Source organism: Bombina bombina, chromosome 9, assembly GCF_027579735.1.
Source record: "Bombina bombina isolate aBomBom1 chromosome 9, aBomBom1.pri, whole genome shotgun sequence".
NCBI classification, from domain to species: Eukaryota; Metazoa; Chordata; class Amphibia; order Anura; family Bombinatoridae; genus Bombina; species Bombina bombina.
The window spans coordinates 107,636,875-107,661,488 of NC_069507.1; the positions used below are offsets into that span (position 1 = coordinate 107,636,875).

General features: G+C 40.6%; 1 protein-coding gene across 1 annotated transcript in view; it reads left to right on the forward strand.

Annotated features, from left to right (window-relative positions):
* The window catches only part of NOC3L (NOC3 like DNA replication regulator), a 179,314-nt gene that overhangs the window by 83,159 nt on the left and 71,541 nt on the right, over positions 1–24,614 (forward strand). Inside the window, exons 11-12 of the mRNA XM_053692316.1 lie at positions 11,896–12,027; positions 14,215–14,295. Of these exons, the coding sequence (XP_053548291.1) occupies positions 11,896–12,027; positions 14,215–14,295 (213 nt within the window). The remainder of the gene's footprint in view (positions 1–11,895; positions 12,028–14,214; positions 14,296–24,614) is intronic.

The window sequence follows — 24,614 nt, forward strand, 5'->3', positions numbered from 1 at the left end:
TATGTACTATTTACTCTGAAACAGAAAAGAGATGAAGATTTCTGTTTGTATGAGGAAAATGATTTTAGCAACCGTTACTAAAATCCATGGCTGTTCCACACAGGACTGTTGAGAGGAATTAACTTCAGTTGGGGGAACAGTGAGCAGTCTTTTGCTGCTTGAGGTATGACACATTCTAACAAGACGATGTAATGCTGGAAGCTGTCATTTTCCCTATGGGATCCGGTAAGCCATTTTTATTCAGACAGTAAATAAGGGCTTCACAAGGGCTTATTAAGACTGTAGACATTTTCTGGGCTAAATCGATCATATTTACACATATTTAGCCTTGAGGAATCATTTAATCTGGGTATTTTGTAAAATAATATCGGCAGGCACTGTTTTAGACACTTTATTCTATAGGGGCTTTCCCTAATCATAGTCAGAGCCTCATTTTCGCGCCGGTATGGCGCACTTGTTTTTGAGAACAGCATGACATGCAGCTGCATGTGTGTGGAGCTCTGATACATAGAATAGTCTTTCTGAAGGCATCATTTGGTATCGTATTCCCCTTTGGGCTTGGTTGGGTCTCAGCAAAGCAGATTCCAGGGACTGTAAAGGGGTTAAATATAAAAACGGCTCCGGTTCCGTTATTTTAAGGGTTAAAGCTTCCAAATTTGGTGTGCAATACTTTTAAGGCTTTAAGACACTGTGGTGAAATTTTGGTGAATTTTGAACAATTCCTTCATACTTTTTCGCAATTGCAGTAATAAAGTGTGTTCAGTTTAAAATTTAAAGTGACAGTAACGGTTTTATTTTAAAACGTTTTTTGTGCTTTGTTATCAAGTTTATGCCTGTTTAACATGTCTGAACTACCAGATAGACTGTGTTCTGAATGTGGGGAAGCCAAGGTTCCTTCTCATTTAAATAGATGTGATTTATGTGACACAAAATTTAGTAAAAATGATGCCCAAGATGATTCCTCAAGTGAGGGGAGTAAGCATGGTACTGCATCATCCCCTCCTTCGTCTACACCAGTCTTGCCCATACAGGAGGCCCCTAGTACATCTAGCGCGCCAATACTCCTTACTATGCAACAATTAACGGCTGTAATGGATAATTCTATCAAAAACATTTTAGCCAATATGCCCACTTATCAGCGAAAGCGCGACTGCTCTGTTTTAGAAAATACTGAAGAGCATGAGGACGCTGATGATATTGTTTCTGAAGGGCCCCTACACCAGTCTGAGGGGGCCAGGGAGGTTTTGTCTGAGGGAGAAATTTCAGATTCAGGAAAAATTTCTCAACAAGCTGAACCTGATATGATTACTTTTAAATTTAAGTTGGAACATCTCCGCGCTCTGCTTAAGGAGGTGTTATCCAATTTGGATGATTGTGATTATCTGGTCATTCCAGAAACACTATGTAAAATGGACAAGTTCCTAGAGGCCCCGGGGCCCCCCGAAGCTTTTCCTATACCCAAGCGGGTGGCGTACATTGTTAATAAAGAATGGGACAGGCCCGGTATACCTTTCGTACCTCCCCCCATATTTAAAAAATTGTTTCCTATAGTCGACCCCAGAAAGGACTTATGGCAGACAGTCCCCAAGGTCGAGGGGGCGGTTTCTACTCTAAACAAGCGCACCACTATACCCATAGAAGATAGTTGTGCTTTCCAAGATCCTATGGATAAAAAATTAGGTTTGCTAAAAAAGATGTTTGTTCAGCAAGGTTACCTTCTACAACCAATTGCATGCATTGTCCCTGTCACTACAGCCGCGTGTTTCTGGTTCGATGAGCTAGAAAAGGCGATTATTAGTAATTCTTCTTCTTATGAGGAGATTATGGACAGAATTCGTGCTCTTAAATTGGCTAATTCTTTCACCCTAGACGCCACCTTGCAATTGGCTAGGTTAGCGGCGAAAAATTCTGGGTTTGCTATTGTGGCGCGCAGAGCGCTTTGGTTAAAATCTTGGTCAGCGGATGCGTCTTCCAAGAACAAATTGCTCGACATTCCTTTCAAGGGGAAAACACTCTTTGGCCCTGACTTGAAAGAGATTATCTCTGATATCACTGGGGGCAAGGGCCACGCCCTTCCTCAGGATAGGTCTTTCAAGGCCAAAAATAAACCTAATTTTCGTCCCTTTCGCAGAAACGGACCAGCCCCAAGTGCTACGTCCTCTAAGCAGGAGGGTAATACTTCTCAAGCCAATCCAGCCTGGAGACCAATGCAAGGCTGGAACAAAGGAAAGCAGGCCAAGAACCCTGCCACTGCTCCCAAGACAGCATGAGATGCGGGCCCCCGATCCGGGACCGGATTTGGTGGGGGGCAGACTCTCTCTCTTCACTCAGGCTTGGGCAAGAGATGTTCTGGATCCTTGGGCGCTAGAAATAGTCTCCCAAGGTTATCTTCTGGAAGTGATTCATCCTGTTCCATTAAAAGAACGAGGGATGGGGTTCTACTCCAATCTGTTCGTAGTTCCCAAAAAAGAGGGAACGTTCAGACCAATCTTAGATCTCAAGATCCTAAACAAGTTTCTCAAGGTTCCATCGTCCAAAATGGAAACCATTCGAACAATCCTTCCATCCAGGAAGGTCAATTCTTGACCACGGTGGATTTAAAGGATGCGTATCTACATATTCCTGTCCACAAGGAACATCATCGGTTCCTAAGGTTCGCATTCCTGGACAAGCATTACCAGTTCGTGGCGCTTCCTTTCGGATTAGCCACTGCTCCAAGGATTTTCACAAAGGTACTAGGGTCCCTTATGGCGGTGCTAAGACCAAGGGGCATTGCTGTAGTACCTTACTTGGACGACATTCTGATTCAAGCGTCGTCCCTTCCTCAAGCAAAGGCTCACACGGACATAGTCCTGGCCTTTCTCAGATCTCACGAATGGAAAGTGAACGTGGAAAAGAGTTCTCTATCTCCGTCGACAAGAGTTCCCTTCTTGGGAACAATAATAGACTCCTTAGAAATGAGGATTTTTCTGACAGAGACCAGAAAAACAAAACTTCTAAACTCTTGTCGGATACTTCATTCCGTTCCTCTTCCTTCCATAGCGCAGTGCATGGAAGTGATAGGTTTGATGGTAGCGGCAATGGACATAGTTCCTTTTGCGCGCATTCATCTGAGACCATTACAACTGTGTATGCTCAGTCAGTGGAATGGGGACTATACAGACTTGTCTCCGAAGATACAAGTAAATCAGAGGACCAGAGACTCACTCCGTTGGTGGCTGTCCATGGACAACCTGTCACAAGGGGTGACCTCCCGCAGACCAGAGTGGGTCATTGTCACGACCGACGCCAGTCTGATGGGCTGGGGCGCGGTCTGGGGATCCCTGAAAGCTCAGGGTCTTTGGTCTCGGGAAGAATCTCTTCTACCGATAAATATTCTGGAACTGAGAGCGATATTCAATGCTCTCAAGGCTTGGTCTCAGCTAGCGAGGGCCAAGTTCATACGGTTTCAATCAGACAACATGACGACTGTTGTGTACATCAACCATCAGGGGGGAACAAGGAGTTCCCTGGCGATGGAAGAAGTGACCAAAATCATTCAATGGGCGGAGACTCGCTCCTGCCACCTGTCTGCAATCCACATCCCAGGAGTGGAAAATTGGGAAGCGGATTTTCTGAGTCGTCAGACATTGCATCCGGGGGAGTGGGAACTCCATCCGGAAATCTTTGCCCAAATCACTCAACTGTGGGGCATTCCAGACATGGATCTGATAGCCTCTCGTCAGAACTTCAAGGTTCCTTGCTACGGGTCCAGATCCAGGGATCCCAAGGCGACTCTAGTAGATGCACTAGTAGCACCTTGGACCTTCAAACTAGCTTATGTATTCCCGCCGTTCCCTCTCATCCCCAGGCTGGTAGCCAGGATCAATCAGGAGAGGGCGTCGGTGATCTTGATAGCTCCTGCGTGGCCACGCAGGATTTGGTATGCAGATCTGGTGAATATGTCATCGGCTCCACCATGGAAGCTACCTTTGAGACGAGACCTTCTTGTTCAAGGTCCGTTCGAACATCCGAATCTGGTCCCACTCCAGCTGACTGCTTGGAGATTGAACGCTTGATCTTCTCAAAGCGAGGGTTCTCAGATTCTGTTATTGATACTCTTGTTCAGGCCAGAAAGCCTGTAACTAGAAAAATTTACCACAAAATTTGGAAAAAATATATCTGTTGGTGTGAATCTAAAGGATTCCCTTGGGACAAGGTTAAGATTCCTAAGATTCTATCCTTCCTTCGAGAAGGATTGGAAAACGGATTATCTGCAAGTTCCTTGATGGGACAGATTTCTGCCTTGTCTGTGTTACTTCACAAAAAGCTGGCAGCTGTGCCAGATGTTCAAGCCTTTGTTCAGGCTCTGGTTAGAATCAAGCCTGTTTACAAACCTTTGACTCCTCCTTGGAGTCTCAACTTAGTTCTTTCAGTTCTTCAGGGGGTTCCGTTTGAACCCTTACATTCCGTTGATATTAAGTTATTATCTTGGAAAGTTTTGTTTTTGGTTGCAATTTCTTCTGCTAGAAGAGTTTCAGAATTATCTGCTCTGCAGTGTTCTCCTCCTTATCTGGTGTTCCATGCAGATAAGGTGGTTTTACGTACTAAACCTGGTTTTCTTCCAAAAGTTGTTTCTAACAAAAACATTAACCAGGAGATAGTCGTGCCTTCTCTGTGTCCGAAACCAGTTTCGAAGAAGGAACGTTTGTTGCACAATTTGGATGTTGTTCGCGCTCTAAAATTCTATTTAGATGCTACAAAGGATTTTAGACAAACATCTTCCTTGTTTGTTGTTTATTCTGGTAAAAGGAGAGGTCAAAAAGCAACTTCTACCTCTCTCTCTTTTTGGATTAAAAGCATCATCAGATTGGCTTACGAGACTGCCGGACGGCAGCCTCCTGAAAGGATCACAGCTCCTTCCACTAGGGCTGTGGCTTCCACATGGGCCTTCAAGAACGAGGCTTCTGTTGATCAGATATGTAGGGCAGCGACTTGGTCTTCACTGCACACTTTTACCAAATTTTACAAGTTTGATACTTTTGCTTCTTCTGAGGCTATTTTTGGGAGAAAGGTTTTGCAAGCCGTGGTGCCTTCCATTTAGGTGACCTGATTTGCTCCCTCCCTTCATCCGTGTCCTAAAGCTTTGGTATTGGTTCCCACAAGTAAGGATGACGCCGTGGACCGGACACACCTATGTTGGAGAAAACAGAATTTATGTTTACCTGATAAATTACTTTCTCCAACGGTGTGTCCGGTCCACGGCCCGCCCTGGTTTTTTAATCAGGTCTGATAATTTATTTTCTTTAACTACAGTCACCACGGTATCATATGGTTTCTCCTATGCAAATATTCCTCCTTAACGTCGGTCGAATGACTGGGGTAGGCGGAGCCTAGGAGGGATCATGTGACCAGCTTTGCTGGGCTCTTTGCCATTTCCTGTTGGGGAAGAGAATATCCCACAAGTAAGGATGACGCCGTGGACCGGACACACCGTTGGAGAAAGTAATTTATCAGGTAAACATAAATTCTGTTTTTTAAAAAAATGTTTTGTTTTATACAGACTGTTTGAATTTCAAGTTTTACTTTATTCAAATATTTTTGAAGGAACATATCAGTCAGTAGTTATAAAATAGCATTTTTAGTGTTTTTTTTATGCTCTTTATGCCAGCTGCTGCATGATACTATATTATATGTTCCTGTAATGTATAATGGTTAAAGTAAAGTTAACTATATCTCACAATATACTAACACTTGTCCCCCAAATTGAATATGAGTTTCATTCATCACTTTTTGAAATTCTAATTATAAAGACAGTTATTAGCGTTTTTACTCACAATTTTTAGATCGTCAAATTCAACCTGTAATTTTTTCTTTTTTTTTTCTTCTATGGTCACGTTTTATTTTCAGCCTATTGAAATGCTGGCCGTTAGATGGCCGTCATCCGCCTCTCATATGATATGCGCATGCGTTCATAATTTGCGGTTGTTCAGTGCGATACAAGCGCGCTCCCACTTCACGCATGACTGTTTATATTTTAGTCAATTGCCGTGGCTTTACTCAGACGACACCAATCTAGACATCTGTAATCTAGGCTGCAACAACTATAACAAGCGCCTCAATTTTGTGCACATATAATTGCAAGTAAATTACGCTATTCACAAATGTATAAAATTGTGATTATAGATTTATCGAATATCTGCGTATTACAACATTATTCTGGTAATATAAATTTATTATAAATACGAAATACGTTTTAATTATTAAGCTGGATTGGACACACAGTATCAAAGAGTGGATTTACTGTTTAGTAAAATTACGGTGTTATTACATCTACTAAATAGTAGTCTAACTACTCGTAAACTAAACTATTCGCAATAGTAGTCTAACTACTCGTAAACTAAACTATTCGCAATAGTAGTCTAACTACTCGTAAACGTCGGAATGATCTAAAAAATGCAGCTTTTCTCTGTCTCGAACAATATAGTAATGAATGAATATGGATATTCATTGATTACTATGTTGCCGAGAAAAATGACGCCTGCACATTGGAAACCGGTTAGAATAATATCGCATGCGTATTGCTGAGAGTATTAGACTATATGCGCATGGGCAGTTCGTTGGATCCTCGTGAACGCGCATTGTTGACACGTATAGAGCGGGTGGGACCGTTCTATTTGTCATTGTCTCTAAAACAAGGAAATGGCTGTTGGGAGTAGTCAGGGACGAAACGGTAGGGAAAAATAAAAGTAATTTATTATATATTTATATAATCCTTTGGGGGGGGAAAGGTGGCGACTGAGTTATTTAGAATATGACTAACTCATTAGTGTGTACAGATTTCTAAAACTTTACCTTCACTTTGAAGGGATACTAAACCCAATTTATTTTCTTTTTTATGATTCAGATAGAGCGTGCAAATATAAGCAACTTTTGTAATTTACTTCAATTATCAAATTTTCTTTGTTCTTTTGCTATCTTTATTTGAAAAAGCAGGCTCCTAACCTTGCATTCTTTCTTTTCAAATAAAGATAGCAAGAGAACAAAGAAAAATTGATAATGGAGTAAATTAGAAAGTTGTTTAAAATTGCATGCTCTCTCTGATCCATGAAAGAAAAAAATTGGGTTTAGAATCTCTTTAAATGCAAGTGATATACTTTAGCTATAAATGAGGATCACAAACCCATTTGAACAATAGTATTATGCTAAACAAAATGTGTTTAACATTTTCAAATTATAGATAAAAGCCGAATGAAAAGACTTTGAAGTATCTAAGTAGGAATGCATTGTACTAGCTTTTTAGACTTAAGTCCAACTTAAACTCTCATGTTAAGCAATTTTAAGAGATCTTTTAGTTTTTTTTGTAATCAAATTTTACTAATTTTCTTACCATCTTTTGTGGAAGAGCATACACTTTTTTTTTTTTTTTTTTTTTTTTAAAACAATTTTTTATTGAGGTATTTAGTAACATAACAAACATAACTCTCAGTCATATGGTAGGATCACATATTCGGATGGAATTTACAAAAAGAAAAGAGAACATATCTGGGTAAAATATGCCATTATTCCATACAAATAAAAAAACGTATATTGAAATAAATATTTTTGTAGTCTAAAATAGACAGTGTGTACTACTAACCCGAATACGGAATCAGAGTGGATGTTTCTAGGTGTGAGAAGTGATACCTCATTCTTTTATATATGGTAACTTATGGATTGTAGATCTTGGTAAATAGTAGTTTAATATGATATAGGTGTCTATTTTTGAGAGACCCACTTTTGGGGAATAAAATCATAGGTGGTGGAAGGAATAAAGTAAATTCTTTCTTCCTCTCCTCCTTAAAGGGGGCAGTAAACCTAGCAAATGATGTTATATAATTCTGCAGATAGTGCAGAATTATATTGCAGCTTACCGCCATGTTTCTAAAGCAAAGTGTTATATATATATAGATATAGATATAGAGAGAGAGAGATTTTGTAACTAAAATAGAACGCCACTCCTGGCTCTACTGAGCGGGTCTGTTTTCTTCTCCTAAGCACATCGCGGGCACGCTGTCTAGTCACAGTGCGCGCTATTAAACTCAATGTAGCTTGCACCCGCTCTGGTCTGGTAGCGCAAGCGAGTTACATTGAGTTTAATAGCGCGATCGGGCCGGCTGTGATTAGACAGCATGCCCAGACGTGCTTAGGAGAAGAAAAAAGACCCGCTCAGTAGAGCCAGGAGCGGCGTTCTGTTTTCTTTGCAAAATATCAATATAACCCTTTGCTTTAGAAACATGGCGGTAAGCTAATGTTATATAAGTCTACACTATGTGCAGAATTATATAACATTATTTGCTAGGTTTACTGTCACTTTAATAAATACAGTATGTAGGCCTAGTCCGGAAACGTCTCCACCCAGGGTGTCCATGTCTCAAAGTAGAAGTCCACTTTGTCTAGAGCTCTATGGAGGTAGAGGTCCATCTGTCTAACGTATTGTATTGTGGTGAAGATTTGAGTAAAATGTGGGGGAATCTTTTTTTTCCATGATCTTGCTATTGCTAGCTTAGTTGCCATAAATAAGTAGATTGTTGGTGCTTTACCTGCCAGATTTAAATTTGGTATTTTCATATGAAGTACATACTTCCGGGGAATAAGGTAGGGTAAGGTGTAGTTGATTGGGAATTGTGTATAATTTCCGCCAGATAGGTTGAATTTTGGGGCAGAACCACCACACGTGGGTAGTAGTGCCTATATGTACACACTCTCGCCAACACATGGTAGAGTGTGCGCCTTAAATCTTGTGAAGCATGCTAGGGACCAAACGCCACCTTACCAGAATCTAGTAATAGAGTTTCCATAAGGTGGCACAGTGTAAAAGTTTTTTGGTGTCTAGGATCTGTCTGTACCAAGTATCAGTGTCAGCTGTGAAGCTCAGATCTAGTTCCCAAGGAGTATTGTGCTATTTTGTGATGACTATGGGATGAAGACCATAATGAAAGAGAGGGACTGTTTGACAGTGTGGACTTGAGACCACTTTCGTTCCCAACTTGTTAGAGGTCTAAGGTTATGTTTAGGGAACCCCCATGATTTCAGTAGAGAGCTAAGATGGTATGGCTCAAAATGAATATGAGGAGAAACTCAGAACTTTGTGCAAAATTGGGGATGAAATATCCAATTATCAAGTTTATAGAAGTCAGTAACGTGCGATTTGAAGGCTTCGCCAGATTTCTATATGGGAATCTGGGAGACAATAAAGGGTACTGGCTAGTGTGAGGGCTGGGGAAGGATGAGGAGCAACCTCAGGGTTGTGTCTCACTTGGGTTGTGTCTCACTTGGTCCCAAAACTGAAGGGCATCACGAATTATAGGATGAGCTTTACCTAAGTCTTTTCTGTGATGTAGGGGTATCCAAGGAAGGTCCGGGAGTCCTAGACCTGATGGTAGTAACAAAGTCTCTAAGTCATGCCAATTCAGGACCTGTTCTATTGTGCTTAGAAGGTGTGATAGTGGGGCAGCATTGTAGTATAATATTATGTTGGGTAAGGCTAGCCCCCCCCCCCCCCCCATGTGATAATGGTCTTTGTAAGGTTTGTCTGGAGGTTCTAGGTATTTTGTCCCTCCAAATGTAAGTGGTAATGAGGCTCTGCAGTTTATTAGGAATGGGCCTGGGAATGTTGAGTGGGATGCACCGAAAAAGATAAGTTTATTTTAGGTAAAATGGACATCTTAATAGCCGCTAGTCTCCCTGTCCATGATATTTCAGCATACACAATTTTATACATTGCCATTTACGCTTGCTATTAAAGGGATATGGAACTTGTAAAATGTATTTTATAGCATCATATAGTACATTAAATTATAAAGTATATTGTAATTTGTTATTATCAATTGCTTTCGAACCGAATGGAACACTGCCAGTCAGTTTGATCATACGCACATATCATAATCTTTAATCATGGCCGCCAGCCCATTCTCAGTATGAGCTGTACAGCTCTGCAATGTTACAATCTAGGTCCAGACGTCGCTATGATCAAGCAGGCTGGAAGAAGCAACCGTTTAGTGCATACTCAGACCATTCAGCTTTACTGCATTGGTCGATTTCGTGTTTTTGAACAAGCGCTTTCTTATACAAATGGCAATTACGTTTAAAAATGTTTAGTTTCTTTTAAAACCATTTGTATAATCATGTTTGGTAAACATTATGTAGGAAAAAATTAATTATAACAAAATTTATGAAAATGAATGAATTAAAAAGTATAAAAATTATAATAGTTTGCTATTTGACAACAAAATAAACTCTGAAACATATTCTTCAGCAGCGTGCGCTATTTAAATGATCTAACTATGTTGCTATGCTTTAAAAGAAACTTAACATTTTAAAGCCCGTCTAGGTAGGCTACTATGTTACTATCTAAAATAACGCTTTACTATTCCTGCTGCATGATATAGAAAAGGCAGAAGAGCCTTTTTGCAGCTTAATATAAGTTACAATTTTTATGTGCGAAGCGCTGAGATAATGGCAATGCTACATTTATTACGTAGACGTGTGTATTGCTATCATTTGTTTTAAAATGAATGCCAAATATGGTCGCGCCAGCAGCATTCGGCTCTTTTCGGAGCCAGATTTCTTCTTGTGAAAGTGCAAAAGACTAAGATCGGTGCAAATCCAGATCTTTGTGTTTTGCACTTTCACAAGAAGAGAAATCCTGCTTAGAAAAAAGCTGAATTCTGTTGGCAGCGGGCATATTCAAATTTGTTTTAAAATGAATGACATTGATGCACGTCTAGTATTAAAGGGACATTAAACACTTTGAGATCTTAATATAAAATGATAAATCGTATATATAAAGAAACTCTGCAATATACTTTATTTATTTTGTCCCCTTTAACTGTAATTCCATTCTGAAATTGTGAGCTTTTCAGTTCCTGTTAGAAATGGAAGAGCAGAACACTGTTATATTCCACACAGTCATTAGCTGCACACTCTAGTGACTATTTTAGAACTGTCCCTAATTGGCCACAACAGAGAATGTAACCTAAGTTACAACATGGCAACTCCCATTTTTTTATAGACCCTAAAAGTTTTAGACTTATTTTGTCTACATGTTATTCTCAGACAAATCTTTTCTTTGAATGCATCATTCTATGTAGCATTTATGTGTGGTTTAGTGTCCCTTTAAGAACTACATTCACCAGTAAAGACAAGGTAGGCTCGAATGTTTTCTTCGTATGGAAATTTACATTCTCTCTAATAGAATCTATCAGTAAGTTATCATTTTTTCTGTCTTACCATAGAAACCTTTTATGACAAATTCACTTCCAGCATTTGATAGTAATATATGTGTATACACAGAGAAAGTCCAGCACTTGCTTTCAAGCTCCTTATGGGCGTTGCACCCAGACTTTTCTGGGATTAACTGCCTGGGACTCTGGAGACAACACAGCTTCCTGAGAATGCTATTGAGCACCCAGGGCTGAGCATGTTGCAGGGTCATGGGCTCCTTCCGTGTTTTGTATATGTCTAAGGTGATTACATAAGCCTGTGCACCCTTCACTTGTTCCCAGTTTATTTGATTTGAGAGCTTTCATTTGTATGGCTGTATTAGGGACCCTGGTTTTGGGAGAGACCTTGACGTGGTACCTGGGCTTGTCCCATTTGGCCAAATGCGGTAACTGACTATTCATGTTTTGTTTTTAATCTTAGCTTAGAGCTTGTGAGCGAGTGCCGGACTTTCTGTGTGTGTTGTATTAATTTATTTTGTAATTTTTCCTATGGGCCTTGCACCCAGACTTGTCTGGGGTTAACTGTCTGGTACTCTGGAGACAGCACAGCTTCCTGAGAGTGCTATTTAGCACCCAGGGCTGAACATGTTGCAGGGTCATAGGATGTGTACCCAGTTACATAGATCTAATCCTTTTTTCCTGTATTTTTCAGGTGTTGCATGTGTTTCTTCATCTTCGAATTAAGGAAGTGGAATTAAAGAAAGATACAGAGGCTACTACTCGTAAACAAAATATTATGTCTTTTAAAGATAAAAGGAAAAATCTGTCAAGAATGCAAAGAAAGGTACGAATTTGTGTTACCTATGTTAAATTTTAAAATTAATGTACTCACAATCTCATATCTGTTTCTTTGTGATCAGTAATACAGACTGGTAGTTTATAGAAATGATTTATTTTTGCCAACCGTTTGGCAGCACACATGGATGTTAAAGGCATAGCCAATCATTTTCCAATCATACCTGAGCTGAAATGCTTATCGGAGGTTTATTTTATTTTCAAGATGTAATTATTAAAGTAGAGCCAAGATGATTAAAGGGCCATTATACACTTGATTTTTCTTTGCATAAATGTTTTGTAGATGATCCATTTATATAGCCCATACAGGTGTTTTTTTGTTTTTTTTTTGTTTGTATGTTTTTTAAATTTATAATTTTGCTAATTTTTAAATAACATTGTGCTGATTTTCATACTCCTAACCAAGCCCCAACGTTTTAGAAGTATACTGATGTCTACAGTCTCCAGCTTGCTCCTGTTTGTATAAAGGGTCTTTTCATATGCAGAGGAAGGGGGGTTGTCTATTTTTGCTACACAGCCACTTTCAGTGAGTGTTCCAGCTAACCTTTTCAACAGAGCTAAACTCAGAGCTTCTAAGTACGTTTTTAAACTGTTTCATTCTGGATTTTTAAAACCGTATCTGTGCATATTATTCTTTATATTAGTGTCTATTACATGCAGTTATGAGAATTGGTGTATACTGTCCCTTTAAGGAAAAGCATATCTTTTTTGCCTGGTTTTGTGGATGGTAAAAAGTGTGTGGCGCCATATTCAGTGTGTAGATCTTGTCATCCTTTATTGCACCACATGTACTGATGTATGTTGTAGATGTGTCACATTATTCCTGCCCATTTTTAAAAAAGTACCAGTAGGGTTTATAAAAAGTCGGTAATAGTTAACTTTGCAATTTACTTCCATTACCAAATTGTGCACAGTTTTTTTTTATTTGCACAGTTAAACACATAGTAGTGCAGGGTCAATAGTCTTTACCCCTTAACGACCACAAGCTGCAGTACCGCGATACTATGACCTCCCTTCCGGCAGCAGTCATCCTAAAATTGCGCTGGCTCCCTGCTGGTCATTAAGGGGTAAAATATACATGCTCTAAGGAATTAGAGTATGGAATTAGAGTATGGACTATTATGGCACTTTACTGACGTGCACTGCTGGTCCCGAGGGGAAACTGTCGCTGATACAACCAGCAGTGCTAATTGTACAACTCAGCTGTGTAACTAGCGTTGCTGATTAAATCAGCAGCAGTTTCCACTATGGACCAGCAGTGCTCTGCGGGTACCAAGCGGTACTTCTGCTGTGTGTTTTAACCACTTTGTGGGTGTTAAACACACAGTAGTGTAGTATCTATAGTCTTAAAATATACATGCTCCAACGAATTAGAGTACATACTTTTTTTCTTAACTATTATGGTCCTTTAATATGTCCTCAAATGGATTAAACACATAGGTTAAGACCTGTATGGGAACAGCAAGCATTGCAGATGCCGCACAGGAAACAACTGTTGAGCCAATCAAGAGCACCAGTCACAATCACTGCCAATAAACGCCTTATTTCTGCTTAGGAGCTTCCAGGCTTGTGTCTCCTGAACAGGACTTTGTTTAACCCTTTGCATGGGTTAAACATGCAGTTATCTAAGGGCTCCCTTTAATGAACTTTATCTTCTTTTATATGTACTTTTTCCTGTGTTCATTTAAAGGGACAGTCAAGTCCAAAATAAACTTTCATAATTCAGATAAAGAAAGTAATTTTAAACAACTTTCCAATATCACCTTTGCTTTGTTCTTTTGGTATTTCTTAGCCCTTGAAGACCGCCTCTTATCTGAATGCATTTTGACAGTTTTTCACCACTAGAGGGTGTTAGTTCATCTGTCTCATACAGATAACACTGTGCTCATACACGTGGAGTTACCTAGGAGTCACTGATTGGCTAAAAAGCAAGTCTATCAAAAGAACTGAAATAAGGGGGCAGTTTGCAGAGGCTTAGATACAAGGTAATCACAGAGGTAAAAAGTGTATTAATATAACCGTGTTGGTTATGCAAAACTAGGGAATGGGTAATAAAGGGATTAATCTATCTTTTAAAACAATGAAAATTCGGGTATAGACTGTCCCTTTAAGCCATGAAAACCAATTGTCTCTTATCGCATTCAACGCTGTGTTCTAACGATAACTTTATTTGCAGTGGAAGAAAACGGAAGAGAAACTAGAACGAGAACTTCTTGAAGCAGAAGCTTCTGAAAACAAGGAGAAGAAGTTGAAGCTGGTAATCATTTTTTGTATCATTTTAACTGCTTTTGAATGCCTAGAAATACTCCCAGTATATAGGAGCAGGCCGCTCTAGGAAAGGTGACAATTTCATTTTCTATGTTTTGATGGGGGTCTGTATATATTATCTGGTATTTCCATTATTAACAAATGTAACCCCTTAAAGGAATAGACTAGTCAAAATTAAGCTTTCATGATTCAGATAGAGCATGCAATTTTAAGCAACTTTTTAATATACTCCTATTATAATTATTTCTTTGTTCTCTTGATATCTTTATTTGAAAAAGCAAGAATGTAAGCTTAGGAGCCGGCCCATTTTTGTTTTAGCACCTGGGTAGCACTTGCTTATTGGTGTCTAAATGTAGCCACCAGTCAGCAAGCGCTACCCAGGTGCTGAACTAAAAATGAGCTGGCTTCTAAGCTTACATTATTGCTTTTTCAAATAAAGATACCAAGAGAACAAAGAAAATTTGATAATAGGAGTAAATTAAAAAGTTGCTTAAAATTGCATGTAAAAGGGGTTTATCACAAACAAGAAACTAATCTATTATACAATTAGCTCAGATCCATTCAATTTAAACACAGTATTTAGGCTCAATAAATGTGGTCTTGATATTGATATATAGTCCCACTTCCAAGATAACCTGGGAATCCTTACAAACGGCTTTAATGTTCTACTTACATTCGACACCCTCAATCCTATGAGGTAAGTGTCGGGCTCATCAATCGGTGGGTTCAGATTGCTTAAATAATCCGGACAGCTTTATTTGCAGTGTAAGTTTCCTCGGATGTAGACGCCGGGTTTCTTATGGGTTCCCCCGTGTAGATTCTCTCCCTGTGGTATTTCAAATATTCACGTAGGTAGGAGTGAAAGAAAAGACAGACATAGCGTAATTCTGTTTAACTGGGGTACTAATAAATTCAGTACACTGTTATACTCACAATGGAGACCTCAATCCATATATATATATGCTTCAGACTTGAGAAAGGAAGGAATTCTTCCGAAAGCTCGTCTACTTATAAATGTATAGTTCAATAAAAAAGTATTGCTCAATGCAATACTCTCTGGATTTAGTGCCTGACTCTTTATGAAGATTGGATATTTATTTCAAGAGTATCCTGGTCGTTGTTATGTAACGTAACTTGGGAGTGCTTGTTCCTGAATGGTTTTGTATACATTCATACATACATACACATATACCTATATATACACACACACCGTACAAGAGTTAGACTTGAGAAAGTAAGGAATTCTTTCAAAAGCTTGTCTATTTAAAAATGTATAGTTAGTCCAATTTTGTGTATGTGTGTGTGTGTATATGTGTGTGTATATATATATATATATATATATTTCTCTTGTTAAGTGTATCCAGTCTACAGATCATCCATTACTTGTGGGATATTCTCCTTCCCAACAGGAAGTTGCAAGAGGATCACCCACAGCAGAGCTGCTATATAGCTCCTCCCTCACTGCCATACCCAGTCATTCTCTTGCAACTCTCAACAAAGATGGAGGTAGTAAGAGGAGAGTGGTGTATTATAGTTCGTTTTTTTTCTTCAATCAAAAGTTTGTTATTTTTAAATGGTACCGGAGTGTACTATTTTATCTCAGGCAGCATTAGAAGAAGAATCTGCCTGCGTTTTATATGATCTTAGCAGAAGTAACTAAGATCCACTGCCGTTCTCACATATTCTGAGGAGTGAGGTAACTTCAGAGGGGGAATGGCGTGCAGGTTATCCTGCAATAAGGTATGTGCAGTTAACATATTTCTAGGGATGGAATTTGCTAGAAAATGCTGCTGATACCGGATTAATGTAAGTTAAGCCTAAATACAGTGATTTAATAGCGACTGGTATCAGGCTTATTACCAGAGATACATACTCTTATAAAAGTGCAATATAAAACGTTTGCTGGCATGTTTAATCGTTTTTATATATGCTTGGTGATAAAACTTATTGGGGCCTAGTTTTTTTCCACATGGCTGGCTTGATTTTTGCCTAGAAACAGTTTCCTGAGGCTTTCCACTGTTGTAATATGAGTGGGAGGGGCCTATTTTAGCGCTTTTCTGCGCAGCTAAAATTACAGACAGAGACATTCAGCTTCCCTTTGCATGATACAGGACATCTCTGAAGGGCTCAAAAGGCTTAAAAAGTCGTGTTTGAGGAGGGTAACAATCACAGTAGACCTGTGGCAGTTGTTGTGACTAGTTTTAAAAACGTTTTTTTCATTTGTTATTCTGTTTTTGGTATTAAGGGGTTAATCATCCATTTGCAAGTGGGTGCAGTGCTCTGCTAACTTGTTATATACACTGTAAAAATTTCGTTAGTGTAACTGCCTTTTTTCACTGTTATTTCAAATTTTGACAAAATTTGTTTTTCTTAAAGGCGCAGTAACGTTTTTTATATTGCTTGTTAACTTGGTTTAAAGTGTTTTCCAAGCTTGCTAGTCTCATTGCTAGTCTGTACAAACATGTCTGACACAGAGGAAACTACTTGTTCACTATGTTTAAAAGCTATGGTGGAGCCCCATAGGAGAATGTGTACTAAATGTATTGATTTCACCTTAAACAGTAAAGATCAGTCCCACAGAACCCTCTGGTGACAAAAGAATTGTCACCAGAGGGTTCTGTGGAGGGGGAAGTTATGCCGACTAACTCTCCCCACGTGTCGGACCCTTTGCCTCCCGCTCAAGGGACGCACGCTAATATGGCGCCAAGTACATCAGGGACGCCCATAGCGATTACTTTGCAGGACATGGCTGCGATCATGGATAATACCCTGTCAGCGGTATTAGCCGGATTGCCTGAATTAAGAGGCAAGCGCGATAGCTCTGGGTTTAGGCGAGATACAGAGCGCGTAGATGCTGTAAGAGCCATGTCTGATACTGCGTCACAATATGCAGAACCTGAGGACGGAGAGCTTCAGTCTGTGGGTGACATCTCTGACTCGGGGAAACCTGATTCAGAGATTTCTAATTTTAAATTTAAGCTTGAGAACCTCCGTGTATTGCTTGGGGAGGTGTTAGCTGCTCTGAATGACTGTGACACAATTGCAGTGCCAGAGAAATTGTGTAGACTGGATAAATACTATGCAGTGCCGGTGTGTACTGATGTTTTTCCAATACCTAAAAGGTTTACAGAAATTATTAGTAAGGAGTGGGATAGACCCGGTGTGCCGTTTTCCCCCCCTCCTATATTTAGAAAAATGTTTCCCATAGACGCCACTACACGGGACTTATGGCAGACGGTCCCTAAGGTGGAGGGAGCAGTTTCTATTTTAGCAAAGCGTACCACTATCCCGGTTGAGGACAGTTGTGCTTTTTCAGATCCAATGGATAAAAAAATTAGAGGGTTACCTTTAAGAAAATGTTTATTCAACAAGGTTTTATTTTACAGCCCCTTACATGCATTGCGCCTGTCACTGCTGCAGCGGCGTTCTGGTTTGAGGCCCTGGAAGAGGCCATCCATACAGCTCCATTGACTGAAATCATTAACAAGCTTAGAACACTTAAGATAGCTAACTCATTTGTTTCTGATGCCATTGTTCATTTGACTAAACTAACGGCTAAGAATTCCGGATTCTCCATCCAGGCGCGTAGGGCGCTATGGCTAAAATCCTGGTCAGCTGACGTGACTTCAAAGTCTAAATTACTCAACATTCCTTTCAAGGGGCAGACCTTATTCGGGCCTGGTTTGAAAGAAATTATTGCTGACATTACTGGAGGTAAGGGTCATACCCTTCCTCAGGACAGGGCCAAATCAAGGGCCAAACACTCTAATTTTCGTGCCTTTCGAAATTTCAAGGCAGGTGCAGCATCAACTTCCTCTGCTTCAAAACAAGAGGGAACTTTTGCTCAATCCAAGCAGGTCTGGAAATCTAACCAGTCCTGGAACAAGGGCAAGCAGGCCAGAAAGCCTGCTGCTGCCTCCAAGACAGCATGAAGGAACGGCCCCCTATCCGGCAACAGATCTAGTAGGGGGCAGACTTTCTCTCTTCGCCCAGGCATGGGCAAGAGATTTTCAGGATCCCTGGGCGTTGGAGATCATATCTCAGGGATATCTTCTGGACTTCAAAGCTTCTCCTCCACAAGGGAGATTTCACCTTTCAAGATTATCTGCAAACCAGATAAAGAAAGAGGCATTCCTACGCTGCGTGCAAGACCTCCTAGTAATGGGAGTGATCCATCCAGTTCTGCGGACGGAACAAGGACAGGGTTTTTATTCAAATCTGTTTGTGGTTCCCAAAAAAGAGGGAACCTTCAGACCAATTTTGGATCTAAAGATCTTAAACAAATTCCTCAGAGTTCCATCATTCAAGATGGAAACTATTCGAACCATCTAACCCATGATCCAAGAGGGTCAGTACATGACCACAGTTGACTTAAAGGATGCCTACCTTCACATTCCGATTCACAAGAATCATCATCGGTTCCTGAGGTTTGCCTTTCTAGACAGGCATTACCAATTTGTAGCTCTTCCCTTCGGGTTGGCTACAGCCCCAATAATTTTTACAAAGGTTCTGGGCTCACTTCTGGCGGTTCTAAGACCGCGAGGCATAGCGGTGGCTCCTTATCTAGACGACATCCTGATACAGGCGTCAAGCTTTCAAATTGCCAAGTCTCATACAGGGATAGTTCTGGCATTTCTGAGGTCGCATGGGTGGAAAGTGAACAAAGAAAAGAGTTCTCTATCTCCTCTCACAAGGGTTTCTTTCCTAGGGACTCTTATAGATTCTGTAGAAATGAAAATTTACCTGACGGAGTCCAGGTTATCAAAACTTCTAAATGCTTGCCGTGTTCTTCACTCCACTCCGCGCCCTGCGGTGGCTCAGTGCATGGAGGTAATCGGCTTAATGGTAGCGGCGATGGACATAGTGCCATTTGCTCGCCTGCATCTCAGACCGCTGCAATTATGCATGCTCAGTCAGTGGAATGGGGATTCTGGGAGGACACGGGAACCTCTAGCCTGCACTGACAGGAATACCAGGAGAAGGGCCAACACTACCTCGCATAAGTACGGGTGAAGCCCGAGACGTGACAGCTCAATTTATCTCACTCTATGATAATTGGTGACCGCCATGTGTCAAGTACATTAAGTGATTGTTGATATTCCTTATTATCCCCACTTCTCATTGACTTTATGAGGCTCTTACATTTATGTTCTGTATACACAGCGTGATACTGTTCATTTTCTATACATGATTTGTCCCCTCTACTAAATCTGGATCAGGAAACCAGAGATTCTCTTCTCTGGTGGTTATCTCGGGTCCACCTGTCCAAGGGTATGACCTTTCGCAGACCAGATTGGACAATTGTAACAACAGATGCCAGCCTTCTAGGTTGGGGTGCAATCTGGAATTCCCTGAAGGCTCAGGGATCATGGACTCAGGAGGAGAAACTCCTCCCAATAAATATTCTGGAGTTAAGAGCAATATTCAATGCTCTTCTAGCTTGGCCTCAGTTAGCAACCCTGAGGATCATCAGATTTCAGTCGGACAACATCACGACTGTGGCTTACATCAATCATCAAGGGGGGACCAGAAGCTCCCTAGCGATGTTAGAAGTATCCAAGATAATTCGCTGGGCGGAGACTCACTCCTGCCACCTATCAGCGATCCATATCCCAGGTGTAGAGAACTGGGAGGCGGATTTTCTAAGTTGTCAGACTTTTCATCCGGGGGAGTGGGAACTCCATCCGGAGGTGTTTGCTCAATTGGTTCATCATTGGGGCAAACCAGAACTGTATCTCATGGCGTCTCGCCAGAACGCCAAGCTTCCTTGTTACGGATCCAGGTCCAGGGACCCAGAGGCGGCACTGATAGATGCTCTAGCAGCGCCTTGGTTCTTCAACCTGGCTTATGTGTTTCCACCGTTTCCTCTGCTCCCTCGACTGATTGCCAAAATCAAACAGGAGAGAGCATCGGTGATCTTGATAGCGCCTGCGTGGCCACGCAGGACCTGGTATGCAGACCTAGTGGACATGTCATCCTTTCCACCATGGACTCTGCCTCTGAGACAAGACCTTCTAATACAAGGTCCTTTCAATCATCCGAATCTAATTTCTCTGAGACTGACTGCATGGAGATTGAACGCTTGATCCTATCAAAGCGTGGCTTCTCCGAGTCAGTCATTGATACCTTAATACAGGCACGAAAGCCTGTCACCAGGAAAATTTACCACAAGATATGGCGTAAATATCTTCATTGGTGTGAATCCAAGAATTACTCATGGAGTAGGGTTAGGATTCCTAGGATATTGTCCTTCCTCCAAGAGGGTTTGGACAAAGGATTATCAGCTAGTTCTTTAAGGGGACAGATTTCTGCTCTGTCTATTCTTTTACACAAGCGTCTGGCAGAAGTTCCAGACGTTCAGGCGTTTTGTCAGGCTTTAGTTAGAATTAAGCCTGTGTTTGAACCTGTTGCTCCTCCATGGAGCTTAAACTTGGTTCTTAAAGTTCTTCAAGGGGTTCCGTTTGAACCCCTTAATTCTATTGATATCAAACTTCTATCATGGAAAATTCTGTTTCTGATGGCTATTTCCTCGGCTCGGAGAGTCTCTGAGTTATCTGCCTTACATTGTGATTCTCCTTATCTGATCTTTCATTCAGATAAAGTAGTTCTGCGTACAAAACCTGGGTTTTTACCCAAGGTGGTTTCTAACAAGAATATCAATCAAGAGATTGTTGTTCCATCATTGTGTCCTAATCCTTCTTCAAAGAAGGAACGTCTTTTACATAATCTAGACGTAGTCCGTACCTTGAAGTTTTACTTACAAGCTACTAAAGTTTTTCGTCAAACATCTAACCTGTTTGTTGTTTACTCTGGACAGAGGAGAGGTCAAAAGGCCTCGGCAACCTCTCTTTTTGGCTTCGGAGTATAATCCGTTTAGCCTATGAGACTGCTGGACAGCAGCCCCCTGAAAGGATTACAGCTCATTCTACTAGAGCTGTGGCTTCCACCTGGGCCTTTTAAAAATGAGGCTTCTGTTTGAACAGATTTGCAAGGCTGCGACTTGGTCTTCGCTTCATACCTTTTCCAAATTTTCCAAATTTGATACTTTTGCTTCTTCGGAGGCTGTTTTTGGGAGACAGGTTCTACAGGCAGTGGTTCCTTCCGTTTAAGTTCCTGCCTTGTCCCTCCCATCATCCGTGTACTTTAGCTTTGGTATTGGTATCCCACAAGTAATGGATGATCCGTGGACTGTATACACTTAACAAGAGAAAACATAATTTATGCTTACCTGATAAATGTATTTCTCTTGTAGTGTATCCAGTCCACGGCCCGCCCTGTCCTTTTAAGGCAGGTCTAAATTTTAATTAAACTACAGTCACCACTGCACCCTATGGTTTCTCCTTTCTCGTCTTGTTTCGGTCGAATGACTGGATATGGCAGTGAGGGGAGGAGCTATATAGCAGCTCTGCTGTGGGTGATCCTCTTGCAACTTCCTGTTGGGAAGGAGAATATCCCACAAGTAATGTATGATCCGTGGACTGGATACACTACAAGAGAAATAAATTTATCAGGTAAGCATAAATTATGTTTTTATATATATATATATATATATATATATATATAAGTTCAATAAGGACTGCACTCTTAAGGGGCAATTTATCAAAGGCTAGGCGAACTGTCTATGTGCCCCAGCTCGCCTCCGGAAAAGCGCACATGTGCCCCTAAATTTATAAAAAAAAAATAGACATAACTGCGCGTTTTGTAAAAGGCGTGCTGGTGCGTATAATGATAAATTTCGCCTGTCGGAAAAAACATTTACTCCCTATTTATCATAGTACATTTCTTTTAAATATTTACCCACCATGTCTTGATTATTAAAAATGCGTTTTTTAGGTATCTATTTTGCGCATATTTGTGTCCTATTTTAAAATTTGTACAGTTAGGTACGGTACATAATTTAATTATGTGTTAATGGTATATTTTCTATTTTTGACGTATTTAAAAAATGTTTCCATGCTGTTTTTTCTATATCTATACATACATACTCTCATATATAGTACACAATTACTGTCAGAGATATATATATGTATGTATGTATGTGTGTATTTATGAATAAATAGAACATAATTCTGCTATGTGAAGAACATTGGAATGTGAACTATTTTCATGTTGGGTTAGCACGTGAGTAGGGTGTTTTTCCCCCTTCTTTTGCTCCATTGACTTCTATGGGGGAACAGGTTATCGCACACCCTATATAGGCACTTAACCTGGTGAAATTTACTGACCACCCAGCTAAAATTGAAGCCAATTCTAAGCTTTGTTGCACAATTTCTCATAGAATAAATTAATATTATTTGGATATCTTAAGAAACATTTAAACAGAAATGTTACAATTTTGCAAAATATTAATCTGTCCCCATCAGGTGTGCAGAAGGAAGCATATGTATAAGGATCACTATTTAGATAGAATGAGGTTTCGATAAGGACAGTATACAGTAAACTTTCACAGAATATTATACTGAGGTAGCCCACTACGTAAATTTAACCATGTACAGCGCTTGTTGCAAAGGGATTCTAAGGCTGTAACATCATGGGTCTCGCTGACAGCTGCAAGAGACTCGCATTCTGACAGCCCTGGTGGATACGCAGCAGACTGTACATCAGTTGTTGTTAAAGGGATGGTCTAGTAAATATTAAACTTTTATGATTCAGATAGAAAAAATAATGCATGTTTGGTTTAGCTGTATGGCCACAATAAAAATGTGATTTGCATTTAATACAATGCACTTAGTAAGAGTTAAAGAGCTTTGTATTTGAAAAACATTTCACAAAACAATTTAATCTCCCTTGGCAAATGATAATGAGCATAATCATCAACTTAATAGAAGTGAACCACATTGAGGGCTAGATAACGAGTGGAGCACAAACAGTTACACGCAAGTGAAAAGGGGTTTATCGCTGGTGTTTGGCTTGTATTACAAGTTGAAAGTAAACGCGATCGCTTGAGCACGTTTGAAGTTAACGCGCATCGGGTTAGCGCAACCTGAGAGCACTGGTTAACTGTTTCGCAAAACAAAAAAGTTGCACAAAATACATTTAAAAAATGCATTGCAAAGTACAGTTAAACTCGTGGGTATATGTATGTATGTGTGTGTATATATGTATGTGTGTGTGTGTGTATATGTATATATATATATATATATATATATATATATATATATATATATATATATATATATATATATATATATATATATATATATATATATATATATATATATATATATATATATATACACTGCTCAAAAAAATAAAGGGAACACTTAAACAACACAATGTAACTCCAAGTCAATCACACTTCTGTGAAATCAAACTGTCCACTTAGGAAGCAACACTGAGTGACAATCAATGTCACATGCTGTTGTGCAAATGGGATAGACAACAGGTGGAAATTATAGGCAATTAGCAAGACACCCCCAATAAAGGAGTGGTTCTGCAGGTGGTGACCACAGACCACTTCTCAGTTCCTATGCTTTCTGGCTGATGTTTTGGTCACTTATGAATGCTGGCTGTGCTTTCACTCTAGTGGTAGCATGAGACGGAGTCTACAACCCACCCAAGTGGCTCAGGTAGTGCAGCTCATCCAGGATGGCACATCAGTGCGAGCTGTGGCAAGAAGGATTGCTGTGTCTGTCAGTGTAGTGTCCAGAGCATGGAGGCGCTACCAGGAGACAGGCCAGTACATCAGGAGACGTGGAGGAGGCCATAGGAGGGCAACAACCCAGCAGCAGGACCGCTACCTCCGCCTTTGTGCAAGGAGGAACAGAATGAGCACTGCCAGAGTCCTACAAAATGACCTCAAGCAGGCCACAAATGTGCATGTGTCTGCTCAAACGGTCAGAAACAGACTCCATGAGGGGGGTATGAGGGCCCGACGTCCACAGGTGGGGGTTGTGCTTACAGTCCAACACCGTGCAGGACGTTTGACATTTGCCAGAGAACACCAAGAATGGCAAATTCGCCACTGGCGCCCTGTGCTCTTCACAGATGAAAGCAGGGGCACACTGAGCACATTTGACAGACGTGACAGTCTGGAGATGCCGTGGAAAACGTTCTGCTGCCTGCAACATCCTCCAGCATGGCCGGTTTGGCAGTGGGTCAGTAATGGTGTGGGGTGGCATTTCTTTGAGGGGCCGAACAGCCCTCCATGTGCTCGCCAGAGGTAGCCTGACTGCCATTAGGTATCGAGATGAGATCCTCAGACCCCTTGTGAGACCATATGCTGGTGCAGTTGGCCCTGGGTTCCTCCTAATGCAAGACAATGCTAGACCTCATGTGGCTGGAGTGTGTCAGCAGTTCCTGCAAGAC